General features: G+C 42.1%; 1 protein-coding gene across 4 annotated transcripts in view; it reads right to left on the bottom strand.

The window, feature by feature from the left end:
• GPR107 (G protein-coupled receptor 107) overlaps nucleotides 1-14,275 on the bottom strand; it is a 148,119-nt gene that overhangs the window by 105,279 nt on the left and 28,565 nt on the right. For all 4 annotated transcript variants that reach the window (XM_073600493.1, XM_073600494.1, XM_073600496.1 and 1 more), the window contains exons 6-8: nucleotides 12,359-12,504; nucleotides 10,451-10,492; nucleotides 8,397-8,498 (exon numbers count right to left, since the gene is read on the bottom strand). In XM_073600493.1, the coding sequence (XP_073456594.1) occupies nucleotides 8,397-8,498; nucleotides 10,451-10,492; nucleotides 12,359-12,504 (290 nt within the window). The remainder of the gene's footprint in view (nucleotides 1-8,396; nucleotides 8,499-10,450; nucleotides 10,493-12,358; nucleotides 12,505-14,275) is intronic.

A 14,275-nucleotide genomic window follows, 5' to 3' on the forward strand; every position in this document is an offset into this window, starting at 1 on the left:
GAAACCAATACTTTCAGGCTCGGTTCTTTGAGTGGTCAGTGGGGATGAACAAATGTTCCTCTGTTTAACCCCTTATTAACCCTTAATTTACTCTTATCAGTCTTAATTAACTCCCTATTCACATCCATTTAATTATGATTTTCCTGCTTTTTTTTTGTTCATGTCCGTTTTATAAATGATAAACAATTAAAACTTTTTTTTTTCGTTTGTTTTGTTAGTGAATATTTTCACACATATTTATTAACATATATTTACACATTTCACAAAAAAAAAAAAAAAAAAAAAAAAAAAAAAAAAAAAAAAATCGCAAAATTGAAAAACAAAATCATTTCATTTGTAAATGACTTTTCAATGCTTTGTACCTTTGCTGACAGCTGAAATGTAAACAAAACAGTTGCGGTAGGTATCGGTAATTGGTATCGGTGAGTACTAAACTAAAAAAAAAGATATTGGTGCATCCCTAGTATTAACATAACAGTCTGTCCTTCTGGTAACTTTGTTTCCTCTTTTGATCCTGCTGGTATTTTCCAACTTCCTTTCACAGACAAAGCTGTGCAGCAGAAGTGGAAGTTAGAGGCTTGAAATAAACCATTTAAAACTGACAGGGGTGCTTACAATGGAAAGCTTCTATTCATTTAGTTAAACCTTTATCTCAAAATGGGGAAAAAAAAAGTAAAGTCCATCTAAACCTAGTAGTCCATCTAACATTACTCTTAGCAGACTATTCGTATGAAGTGTTGCTGTTCAAGTGTGTCTCTGTTTATCTTTTATACATAGAGCAACCACCCAAAACCAGAAGAAGCTGGCTGGATCACCAGATGAAAATAAAGGAAGAAAAAACAAAAACGAATGCAGCCACATCCAAGAATTGGTGAGCTGTAATAAAAAGGAATTTTATTTAATATCTTGGGGTACAGGACAAGGACACAGGTTGGATAATCATAGTCTCCGTTAGGGATGAGCCCGCGGTTCGAGTCAAATGTAAGTTGAACATCGGGTGTTCGTTTGTTGTAAAACAAACTAAACATATGGGGCGTTCGCAGGAAATTCGAGCACTGTGGAACGCCCAATAATGCAATGCGAGATCACAGTGCATTGCTGTATGATGATTGGCTAAAGCATGCACCTGACCCTGCATGCTTTGGCCAATCACAGCGCACTCTGCTGAGAGAGCCATAATTGGCCAAAGGTAGGGTGTTATTTTACACACTATCTCACAAAAGTGAGTACACCCCTCACATTTTTGTAAATATTTTATTATATCTTTTCATGTGACAATGAACAAGTTTGGCGAATTCACTACTGGCCTGGACTTAGAAATTTATTTGTAGAAACTAGCTATAGCGGGATTTTCAAAGAGAGAAAATTGGAGAAAAACACTGATAGCTGACGCCTGTACCTTTAAGGTATTAACTGAAAGACCTTTGTCAACACTCTCTTGAAAAAATCCCAAAATTGAAGGAACATCATGAGTTAATCTTTGATCTTCAGATAACCATGAGTTACATTTCTTCCAAAACTTGGCTTATATGGCTCTAGTGACCCGTTTTCTGCAATTTACCAGGGTCTTGACTACTTTGTCAGAGAACCCCTAGGCGCTTAGTATCTTTTCTTCAGATACCAGGCCATCAAGCTTAAGGAAACCACTTGTGGGTGCGACACTGGACCCTGCGCTAATAAGTCTTCTCGGAAGACTCAGTGGAGGCTCTGAGACCAGAGTCTGCAACAGGGAAAACCATGGCCTCTTGGGCCAGAAAGGGGCTATTAGGATAAGATCTGTTTCTTCTAGAAGAAACTTCCGGAGGACTTCCAGAATTAGCCTGATCGTCAGGAACAGAGGCTAAATGGCCACGGATTCGCCAGAGCATTGATCCCCAATGATCAATCCGCTGGGTTTAGAGAAAAGAACTTCTCTGTCTTGCGATTGTTCTGATCTGTGAACAGGTCTGCTTCAGGAGATCCCCATCTGTCGGTGAGACCCGCATACCCGGTAGCGGCTGAGATAATCTGCCAGACAGTTTTGTGTCCCCTTCAGGTGCACTGCTGTAATGAAGGCTAGATTCCCTTCTGCCCATAATATCTCCTGTGCGATAGATTGAATTATCCGACTCCTCGTACCTCCCTGTTTGTTGAGGTGCGCAACCGTAGCGATATTGTCGGATAGAATCTGGAGATTGTGACCCTTGATTTCCGTCTATAATGCCTGAAAGGCTCTCTGAACCGCTTGAGGCTCTCTCTGATTCGATGAAGATCTTGCTTCCCTTGAGGACCATTCTCCCTGTGCCATTGTGTTGCTGAGGTGGGCTCCCCATCCCCAGGAACTCGCATCCGTTGTGATCCTCTGGGATATAGGAATGGACCATGGTAGACCTCTTGTTAGGTGCAGGCATGTCCTCCACCAACACAAGATTTTTTTTTACCCTGGAGGGCAACAAGATCCTTGATTCTAGGGAACTTGCATCTCTGTCCCAGTTCCTTAGTATAAACAGCTGTAATGGGCGTTGAAGAAATCTTGCCCATGGCACTGCGGGAAAGCAAGAGGTCATCAGACCCACTGCTCTTGAAACCTCTCTCAGCAAGACCGACTGATTGGTCTGTAAGGCTGACATTGTTTGCATCATTTTTTAGATCTTTTCCTGCGGGAGAAAAACTTTCTGGTCTACTGAGCACAATTCATACCCCAGATATGTCACTTTCTGGGCCGGAATTACGGAAGACTTCTCTGTTTATTAACCAGCCTAGAGATTGAAGGAAGTCCTGTACAGTCTGGAGATCCGCTAATAACTTTTGGTATGACTCCACCACTAGGAGGTCGTCCAGGTAAGGGATAATAGTTATTGCCTTTAATCTTAGCGGAGCCAGCGCCTCCCCCAACACCTTTGTAAAAATGCGTGAGGCTGAGGACAGACCGAAGGGGAGGGCTTGAAATTGAAAGTGCCCAATCTCTGTTCCTATCTTGACTGCTAGTCTCAAGAATCTTTGGAAGGCTGGATGGATAAGGGTGTGCAGATAGGCATCCCTCAAATCCAAAGTGGCCATGAAGCAGTTTGGATAAAGCAGGTTTTTGATTGAGAACACAGTCTCCATACGAAAGTGCTTGTACCTGTATGAATGGTTTAGAGACCAGAGGTTCAGGATAAGACGATATTTTTCTGACGGCTTTCTGATGACAAATAAATGGGAATAAAATCCCTTGCCTTGATCTACTAAACCTCACTAATGATTTACTAACTGCTAAAACCAACAGCCAGTACTCCATACTCCTACTACTTGACCTCTCTGCGGCCTTTGATACTGTTGACCACCTGCTCCTTCTCAATAAACTACATTCCCTTGGCCTCTGAGATTCTGCTCTATCCTGATTCTCTGCCTATCTATCACAGCGCTCCTTCAGTGTCACCTACAACTCTCCTCCTCTCCATTGCCCCTTTCTGGGGGGTCCCCAAAGGCTCTGTTCTTGGACCCCTTCTCTTCTCTATCTACACCTCCTCCCTTGGTCACTTGATAACCACTCACGGCTTCCAATACCACTTATATGCCGATGACACCCAAATCTGTCTACGTCTCTCCTTCAGTCTCCTCTCGCATTACTAACTTACTAACTGACATATCAGCATGGATGTCGCACCACTTCCTTAAATTAAATCTCTCTAAAACTGAGCTATTAATATCCCCCCCCCCCGCCCGTGCCCCCTCCATGACTTTTCCATCAAAATCAACAATGCAACCATCAGTCCCTCCCCTCACGCCAGGGTACCAGGTGTAATCCTAGACTAGACTTGTCATTTCAGCCTCAAGTCCAAACGTTGTCAAAAGTTTGTGGAATTCACCTCCGTAACATCTCTAAAATTCGCCCCTTTTTAACAAATGAAACCACCAAGCTCCTCATTCACTCCCTCGTTATCTCTCGCCTTGACGATTGCAACTCCCTCCTCATTGGCCTGCCTCTCCATAGGCTATCCCCTCTTCAATCTGTCAAGAATGCTGCTGCCAGACGTATACACATTGCCAACAGCTCAGTGTCTGCCAACCCTCTCCTCCAATCCCTACACTGGCTCCCAATCACCCAGCGAATTAAATTCAAAATACTAACCACAACATACAAAGCCATTCACAACTTTGCTCCGAGCTACATCACTAATCTTGTCTCCAAATATCACCCAAATCGTCCTCTCCTCTCTTCTCAAGACCTCCTTATCTCAAGCGCTCTCATCTCCTCCTCCCATGCTCTTCTCTAGAGCCCCTCCCTTCCTCTGGAACTCGCTACCTCCACCTGTCCGGCTATCCCCTACTCTTGCTACCTTCAGGCGATCCCTGAAAACTCATCTCTTCAGGGAAGCCTATCACGTCTCCAACTAATCTTTTACCACTTCCATCAGCTCATTCCCCACAGTTACAACCTTTTGTACCACCTGCCCCACCCTATTAGATTGTAAGCTCCTCTGAGCAGGGCCCTCTTAATCTTCTTATATTTTATTGTATTATAACTGTATTGTCTCCCTTTTATATTGTAAAGCGCTGTGTAAACTGTTGTCACTATATAAATACTGTATAATAATAATAATCCGACCAGGGAACCGGATTATGACCTTTTGAGCTAACAAGTCTCCAATTTGGAGACCCAGGCCGCTCGCTTTTACACGATCTTGGGGAGGGATGGTGACCAATAATCGCTCTGGTGGCTGGCAAGGAAGTTCCAGCCTGTACCCATTGGTCACTAGGTCCAGGATGAATGAACTTGAGGTGACTGCTGCCCACTGTGGGAGAAAAGCCCTCAATCTTCCTACCACTGGGAGACACGAGTCACTGTGGCGACCCTGATGACGTCACATGCCCCGGAAGCGACCTTGCCGGGTACTTCCTGTGGGCCAGCTTGGACCGCATAGATTCTGCCCCTTGACGCGCGCGTCTTCCTCTCTTCCCCTGCACACTCCAGCCACGCTGTTTAACAGGGAGAGAACAGCCGACTGTCGCCATGTGGCTCGCGGACCGGAGCTCCGACGTACACCGCGGTGCTGGCATTCCCCATGCACTGAGAAGCAGGGAAAGCAGCCATAAGCCTACTCCCCTGGTAGATGTGCCGGTCTGGGACCTAAGAAGACGGTAGGATTACCACCCCAAAATGCCACAGGAGCCGTGCTCATGAGACCTAGGGGAACAAGTTCCAGGAAACATGTTACTCCCCTGTCCGTAGGAAACACTAATACTGACATGGGGCCTGGCGGACCGCCCTTTTATCTGGTGGGGGTTAACGTGTTTCCCGTCCTGGTAGGAGGAGCCCTAGGTCTAATGAGCTATCCTGGAAGACGCTTAGAGAAATGTCTTTTCTGCAGTATGGATATAAGCATGTGAAAGAGGCGCTACTTTTACAGGCAGACTAAGGGGACCCCCAGGCAGGGGGGAATATTTCATTTTTATTGTTTCACTTTAAGCATTATTAAAATTACTGCTCCTGAAAAAAACGGATGTTTGTTTTTGCATTAATACATATATAATAATAATATAACAGGGAAAGGAACTCCAACACACAGCCTGTGATTGACAGCATTGGCTGGGTTTCTTTGTACTGTGTTAAGGGGGGGGGTGTCCCTTCCCCCCCAATCAGGACTCATGGCTCATTTGACTGAACTCTGCAGAGTGTAATGCAATCTATGAACCATGCTGCTTAACCCCATACGAACCACATGCTGTCTGGAATGCATGCTCTTTAAAGTAGCACCAACAATGTTCATATTCAGAGTGTCCTGTACCGTATATTTAAGATAATATTTTGCACAATAAAATAAAATAAATTAAAAAGGAAATGACCTCTAATGAAGTGTCCCCAATTTCAGGTTTCTGCAGTATTTGTTAAAATATTTACTTTAATTTGGACCACAGTCTCCAGCTGTACTACAGATATCATAGGAGGTCACCTGCTCGGCGACTCCTCCATTTAGAAAAAGCCTTGTATTCTTTTAACAGAATGCAAGGTGTTCTGTGAATGGAGGGGGAAGACGGTGGTTAATTCCCACCTCCTCTATTTTATTGTATAGCAAAACCAATTTGCGTAGAGCTTTACATATATAAAATTGTACATTCACATCAGTCCCTGCCCTCAAGGAGCTAACGCGCATGCATACATACACATACTAGGGCCAATTTAGACAGGAGCCAATTAATCTACCAGGATGTCTTTGGAGTGTGGGAGTAAACTGGTGTACATGAAGAAAACCCAAGCAGGCACAAAGAGAACATGCAAACTCCAGGTAGTTAGTGCCGTAGTTGAGATTCGAACCGCCGACCCTACTGCTAACCAGTAGGGTTAGAAATGCTAACTACTTAGCCACTGTGCACCTCTAAACAGAGAACGTGCACTCTTTTACCGCTTGCTGTCCATATAACTTACACATATGGCGGCAAGGCTGCTCTCCTGCGCCAGATCACGTACTAGGTACATGGTTCATCACTTCCCTTAGTAAAAGCACCCCACACATTACACAAAAACACTGGCTAGGCATGCTATTACCCTTTGATCGCCCTAGATGTTTAACCCCTTCCCAGCCAGTGTCTATAGTACAGTGACAGTGCATATTTTTAGCACTGATCACGGTATTAGTGTCACTGGTTCCCAAAAAGTGTCCGTGTCCAATTGACCGTTGCAATATCGCAGCCCTACTATAAGTCGCTGATCGCCGCCATTACTAGTAAATGAAATCTCCAGTACATATCCTATAATTTGTAGATGCTATAAAACTTTTGCGCAAACTAATCAATATAGGCTTATTGGGATTTTTTTTTTTTTTACCAAAAACATAGCAGAATACATAATTGCCTTAATTTTATAAAGAAATTTAATTTTTTTAATTGGATGTGTTTTATAGCAGAAAGTAAAAAACATTTTTTTTTTTTTTTTAATCAATCAGTCTTTTTTGTTCATAGTGCAAAAAAAAAAAAAACAAAAAACGCAAAGGTGATCATATACCACCAAAAGAAAGCTCTATTCGTGGGAAAAAAAAAAAGGACATAAATTTTATTTGGGTACAGCATTGCATGACCACGCAATTGACAGGTTAAGTAAAGCAGTGCCGTAAATCTTCCAGAGGTCAAGTGGTTAAAAGAGTGCAAAGCTTTTTCTTTTTGTATAAATCTCCATTTAAGAATCTTGTTACTTATCAAGATAGGCAAAAACAAAGCAATATACGCAAAGAAATGGTATTGGCTATTTAAAGTGTCACTAAACCCACATCATAAAAACTATACATAAAATGGTGTATTGCATGCGGTTCATACTCATGCACTCACTATGAGATTTGTTTTCTGTATTCTGAAAAAAACCTGGTTGATCCTGCTGTTCTCTATCTCCCCCTTCTGTCCAAGTCCCCAATTCAGCTAGGGATTTTGCAGAGCAGTGTTGGGAGCTCTGCACATGCTCAGTTTTCAGTTAGTTTCTATGCTGAGCATTTCCTCCCTATAACATGTGAGCAGCCCATGTGACTATAGACTCACACATGTGGACATATACACAGTGGTAAATGACAGCCCACTCCCTCCCTCCTCCTTCATGCCCACTAACCAGCGGAACACAATGGGGGCGGGATATTACATATAGATTAACGAAAGCTTCTTCTCCCTCTTTTTCTAAAAAAGAGGCTGGAGAGGCGTTTGAAGATATATAACAAGTTAAAACATCACAACGTTTATTGATGATATTTTAAATCTGTATTCCAAAGGCTGATATATATATATATATATATTTTTTTAAACATGTGACCAGCAGCAGAGGATTAGATGCTCCTCCTGCCACTGTTTCCATGCAGACAGGCTGGCAAAGAGCTGGGTCATGTGACAGCTCTATATATCGATTAGGAAAAAAAGTACTTGGATTGTTTTTTTTTTTTTTTTTTAAATAAAATAATTAGTGCCATCATACACATACAGAAATAGAAGCGACAATTAAAATAAACAGTGTGTGTTTAGTATCACTTTAACACTTATCCATTGCTTACAATGGTCAGTTTTTATTAATTTATGTAAAACCTTTATTCCAAAAGGAGAAAAAAAAAACTGTTGCTCTAACTGCTTAAAATGTGTTGGCTGGAATCTGACTTTAAATAGCTAGTGTATCTAAATCTGCTAGTGCATCTAAACATTACCCTCCCTCCAGACTGACAGTGCTGCTGTCTAAAAGACGTCTCTGTTGCTCCTTTATCCAGAGTGTAGGCACTCGAATACAGGTGTACTAATGGCTAGGTCAAGTGAAAACATAGGGCAAAGGCCTGAAAAAATAATGCAGCCACCACATCTAATGGCTGGTAAGCTGCAATATATTGCATTCTTGGTTTTGGGTTTAATACTGTTTTAAGACTTCCTAATAGTATAGATTTGCTTGTTATTCTTAGAATCGGTACACTTACCTTAAGGTTGAAGGGATACTGCTCCCTGCTTTCTTTAGGACAACTATGGAAGTACAAACTGTATAGACCCTCCAAAGAGTTTGCAGTCACATTAAATGCAAACTAGAAAGTAAATTGAAAAAAAGAAGGTTCAGGTACAACATTGTCAAATTTAAATTATGTTTATTTACTTACTATAAATTAACTATGAGCAGACATAAATACACCATGTTAAACACAGCTAGTATTATGCACCTGAATTTGCAATTTCCTGCTTTTGAGGACAAATATTAGCATTGCCAGCCAATCACTCTCACAAGCACGTTACAGCAATAACCTTAGTTTGCTGCAGTTTCTCCACAGTTCAATCTGTAGACTGGGGAAAGTAGGTGAAATCAATGTACTTCTTAAAGTGGTTGTAAAGGCTCAAGGTTTTTTACCTTCATGCACAAGAGCCCCAGAGAGCCTGGGACTCCTTCCTCATTGGCTCCTGCTGCTGTCAATCACAGACAGCGAGAAAAGACACGGGGCGGAGCCGAGCCACAGCTGAGTGAATGGACATGCAGAGCTGGGGCTCCGGAACAAGCCTGCTTGGGTGCCCCTATTGCAAGCTGCTTGCAATGGGGGCACTTGGCAGGAGGGAGGGCTAAGAGCGCCGGCGATGGACCAGAGAAGAGGATGATTAAGGCTGCTCTGTGCAAAACTGCTGCACAGTTCTGGAGATCAGCAGAACGGCGGTCTTCCTTTGTAAACAGGGCAGATCACTGTTCTTTGAGAAGGGAAGACAGATCTTGTGCTTCTGCTAAGCAGGAACACCGATCTCTGTCTTTCCACAGTAAATGCAGCCCCACCTCAGTTAGAAAATACTCCCAGGGAACACAGTTAACACACTGATCGCCCCTGATGTTAACCCCTTCAATGCCAGTGTCTTAAAGTGGTTGTTAAGCCACTCTAAACTGTATTTACATCATCAGCACTGCCTCCTATTGTAGTATCACCCAATGTGTGTGATTTATAAAATTTATAAATGCTGCAAATACCTAATTTCACTGCCAAGTCTGCGATCACATGACCAGCCAGCTTTCTCTTTTCTCCTCTGAGAGATGCAGCGGACGGGGCTAAGATTCCCCCTGCTGATGTCAGTCTGGAGGGGATGAGGAGAGAGCTGGCTGGTCATGTGATCGCGATCTCGGCTCTTAAATTAGGTATTTACAGCATTTATATTTATAAATCATTCACAGAGGGGGACATTGCAATAGGAGGCAATGCTGATGGTGTATAGAGGTTAGTGTTATGAGAGCAGCAGGAGGAGGTGGGGGCGGGGTGGCTCACACACAGACAGAGTGGAGGGGGAGGGGGGACACAGGAGTAGAGTGGAGAGCAGATAGCAGGCTGCTGATCACAGACTGACCACGGTGTCTGGTCTCAGCAGCCATGATACATCGTGGTCAGTTTACAGAGGGGTGGGGAGAAACTGGCAGGATCAGCCAAGTTTTTTTTAGGTGTTACGGGGGGGGTCAGATGACACAGGACAAGCAATGTGTCATATAACATGCTTTAAAGGAGCAGGATCCATTTTTTGGGGGTTAACAAACGCTTTAAGTACAGTGACAGTGCATATTTTTTTATAGCACTGGTCAGTGGTCCCCAAAGTGCCACTTAGTGTCAGATTTGTCCGCCGCAATGTCGCAGTCCCGCAAAAAAAAAATCGCTGATTTTTTTTTTTTTTTTCTGACTGCCCTTCAGCATCCTGCAATGCATATTTTTTGTCTTTTTTTATATTGGCCATGGGTGCACCTGCAAAGCTTTACGAGATGTTATAGGGAGGGAGAACCTCTGCCATGAAGCTCAGATCAAGGACGACATGCTGTGGGCACTAAGCTTGTAGGATTTTAAAAAAGGTATGTACAGGCACCTAGCTTTGTTCATGCTTTTGGACCAGCCATTATTCTCTATAACAAAGTCTGGCGCATGTGTGGACCTCAGGAATACAGGGGACCGCAAGATCTAAAACACTGTCCAGCTTGCAGAAAGGAAGTTAGAGATTAATAGAAGATGAAAATATGAAAATATACCTGGAAGGATGCAACCCCTTTATCAACTTTAATATTATAACACTGCAACAGAGAAAAAGAAAAGGTTAGCTATGGCTCATGTGATAAAGTTGCATAAAATCACAAAGACAGATGTAAAATGGTAAGAGGTATAAATGTTTGTAGGCATTTTTAGAACATATTTGGCTCTCTGGTGAGCATAGGAATGCAAGCCTCCTCCACAAAAAAAACATCAAATAATATTTGGTGAGCTCAAGTTTTTCGCATTTACTGGTTTTCCCCTAGTGCAAGGTGTTTTTATCACAGAAACAATGGCCAGTGTGCACTGAGGTTTGCCTGCCAGCTCAAAACTTACAGGCTTGGTGGTGGCCCTGGACACTTCCAGAAACAAAAGTGAGCGAGTGGCTAGATTAATCTTAGATAACTGCCAGCTACATGTCAGAGCAAGCACCTCCAAGTCTACATGTCTACAATTACCTCACAAAACCCTAGGCATTCTATTATGCAAAATTGCCAGAAAGTCAACTTCGGTTAAAGTGGAACTTTAAAGCAAGCCATACATTTAGCAATCAACATTACTTGATTTCCCCATCAACACATTTAGTGTTGATGGGGGGAATCCCTCCTGAGGAGACATTGTATTCCGATAGCATGAGGTTTCCCCGCTGTCACAATACAATGATTATTGATGGCTGCTATAGCCGCCAGCAATGATCAAACAAAAAAAAAACAACAGGCTGGTTGTACTGAAGCTGATTGAGCAATTGACTTCAGTACAACCAGCCTGCTGAGTTGACTGAACTCTTGTGCATGGCCGTAACCAGAGATCGGTACCTGGAAGCCACCCAGCCAAGGATGACAGAGACTGGTGGAAAGCTGCGGGACAACGCAGTGCTGGCGAGGTGATTATAGTTCCATTTTAATTCTTCTGATTATAGTTCTATTTTAATTCTTCAAAAAGGACGATTACTTAAAAAAAATAAAAATTAAAATCTTTTCCTGTCAGAACAGCCCAGCAATTGGGCAATGTAAAGCTACAGAAAGTAACATGCGCCTTTGAGATATTGCACTTTATACCTGTCATCAGGTCTCAGTAATTTAGACATTGCCCAAGTGCTGGGCTGTTCCAACAGGAAAAGCTTTTGTTTACCGAGTCTCTTTAAAAATAGACTGAAAATAGGTCATACCTCAAAACTGTCAAGTGCATGCACCCAGAGAACCCTCAAAACAGTGTGGAGTTGGCAGTATGGTTCAATCTCCCAGCATTCCTTTCTACCGGGTGTTAAGGCATGCCTTGGCATTTATACAGTAATCAGTGCATTTTTAGAGCATTGATGGCTGTATAATTGTCAATGGTCCCAGAAATGTGTCAAAGGTGTCCAATTTGTTCGCTGCAATATCGCAGTCCCGCAGATCGCCACCATTACTAGTAAAAAACAAATAAAAATGACATAAATCTATCCCCTATTTTGCAGACACTATAACTTTTGCGCAAACCAATCAATATACGCTTATTGCGATTTTTTTAACCAAAAATATGTAGAAGAAAACATATCGGCCTAAACTGAGAAAAAAAAATTGTTTTTTTGAAAAAAAAAAATGTGGGATATATATTATAGCAAAAAGTAAAAGATAGTGTTTTTTTCTAAATTGTCGCTCTTTTGTTTATAGCACAAAAAATAAAAACCACTGGAGGCAAATACCACCAAAAGAAAGCTCTATTTGTGGGAAAAAAAAGGATGTCAATTTTGTTTGGATACAGAATTGCACGTCCGCGCAATTGTCAGTTAAAGCGATGCAGTGCCGTATCGCAAAAAATGGCCTGGTCATTGAGCAGCCAAATCTTCCAGGGCTGAAGTGGTTAGGTTTAAGTGTTTCTGAAAAGGTGCTGTGGGAAAAAAAAAAAAGAAAGAAAGAAAAACCATTTACCAGCTCACTGGCGTTACTTTTTACTTCTTTCGCTTGGGAGTTTTCTGCATTGTTGTTGGATTTTCCCTCATGATGAGCCGAGTTTTCATCAGTCTTTATTTTTTTTTCCGTTTGTGCCTCTTTGCTATTTTTGTCCGGCGGATTGTCTTCACAAAAACACACAGAATACAAGTTAGATATCAAAAGCTGTGCAGTGAACTCAAAAGCAACACCCACTGCCCTAAAAAAGACACCTATCTGATGTTTCTTGCACATCTAACCAAAATCAACATTAAGCCAATCAGATTTTCTGTCATGTTTAAAGCAAGGATGTTTTAATAAACTTTAAATCTATTTATGTAGGCAATAAAGCCATAGAGCAGGGGTCTCCAAACTGCAGCCCGGGGGGCCAGATGTGGCTCTTTGCTTGCCTTTATCAGTCCCTTGGGGCACTATTTGTCCCATTGATATAGGGGACTATTCTGCCCTTGAATGCCAAAAACAGAGCTCAATTCATGCCACTGACATCAACAATGAGGCACTATTCCCCCTCTTAATCCCAAAGATGGGGCACCTTTAACTTTCACTGATGCCAGAAAAATGTTCTATTCCGGTTGGCCAGTCTGGGCTCCCTAAAGTCTGAAGGACAGTAAACTGGCCCTTTGCTTAGAAAGTATGGAGACCCCTGCTATAGTGTATAAAATTACAATAAAAATAGTATCATTAGAAACAACTCCACAACTTTTTCCCCCTCAGTTCCAAGCTCAAATACAGACTCTGTGTGCTCCCCCTCCTCAGTCTCTTCCTTGCCCCCCAGGAGTCCACTAAGTATTTAATGATGTATTCAACGATGCAGAGCACTCTCTGCACTATTACACAATGAGTGTAGGGCTCTTTCATAATGTCCCACAGGGGGCAGGCCCATGGTGATCTAGGTTAATGTCCTCAGTTTTGGACCAAAGATTGGACTTTCAGAAAAAAAAAAAAAAAAACTGCCTACCCCTGGTTTAGATCAAAGCATATTTGTGTGTTATAATGGCCCAGTCTAAGTCCAGACCTAAATCCAATTGAGAATCTGTGACAAGACTTGAAAATTGCTGTCCACAGACGCTCTCCATCCATTCTAACAGAGCTTGAGCCATTTTGCAAAGAAGAATGGGTAAAAAGGTCACCCTCTATGTGTGCAAAGCTGGTAGAGATATCCCCAAAAAGACTTGCAGCTGAAATTGCAGTGAAAGGTGGTTCTACAAAGTATTGACTCAGAGGCGCTGAATACAAACACATGCCACACTTCTGACATTTATTTGTAAAAAATGTTGAAAACCATTTAGAATTTTCCTTCCACTTCACAATTATGTGCCACTTTGCAATGGTCTATCACAGTCATGATGTAATTTCCATGCATGCACAGTTCTTCATCCATCCTAGCACACAGACAGTGTCGAGACTGTAGCCTGAGCTTCGCATTTGCATTTTAAAGAAGACTGCAAACAGGCGGGTAAATGTATTTTATTGCAGAAGAAACATTGCATGTCTATTCTGCAAAACAGAAGAAGTTTTTTAAATTTAGAGTTGAGTTCTGGTTTAAAGTGGTACTGAACCCGCCTATGAAAGAATAGGAAAGAAGAGGAAAACATTTTAAGCGCACTTCATCCAGTTTTTATTGTACAGAGTCACTTTGTAGGTGGAAGTGGTGTCTTTTTTAGTGGAAAGATATTAGGGACTATAGCAGCCGATGTAAAGCAGAACTAAAATTTATGAAAAAAAAAAAAAAAAAAAAAAAAAAACAGACAGGCTCTTTATTGTAACAGACATGCAACTTCTCTTCTGCAATAAAATAAAAAAGGTACCTGTCTGTTTGCAAGCTTCTGCAAAATATATAGCGAGCTGTACGGGGAGAAGATTTCGACAAGGGACCTCATGGGCATTGGACTGTGG

This window comes from Aquarana catesbeiana, linkage group LG09 (assembly GCF_042186555.1).
Source record: "Aquarana catesbeiana isolate 2022-GZ linkage group LG09, ASM4218655v1, whole genome shotgun sequence".
Classification (NCBI taxonomy): domain Eukaryota; kingdom Metazoa; phylum Chordata; class Amphibia; order Anura; family Ranidae; genus Aquarana; species Aquarana catesbeiana.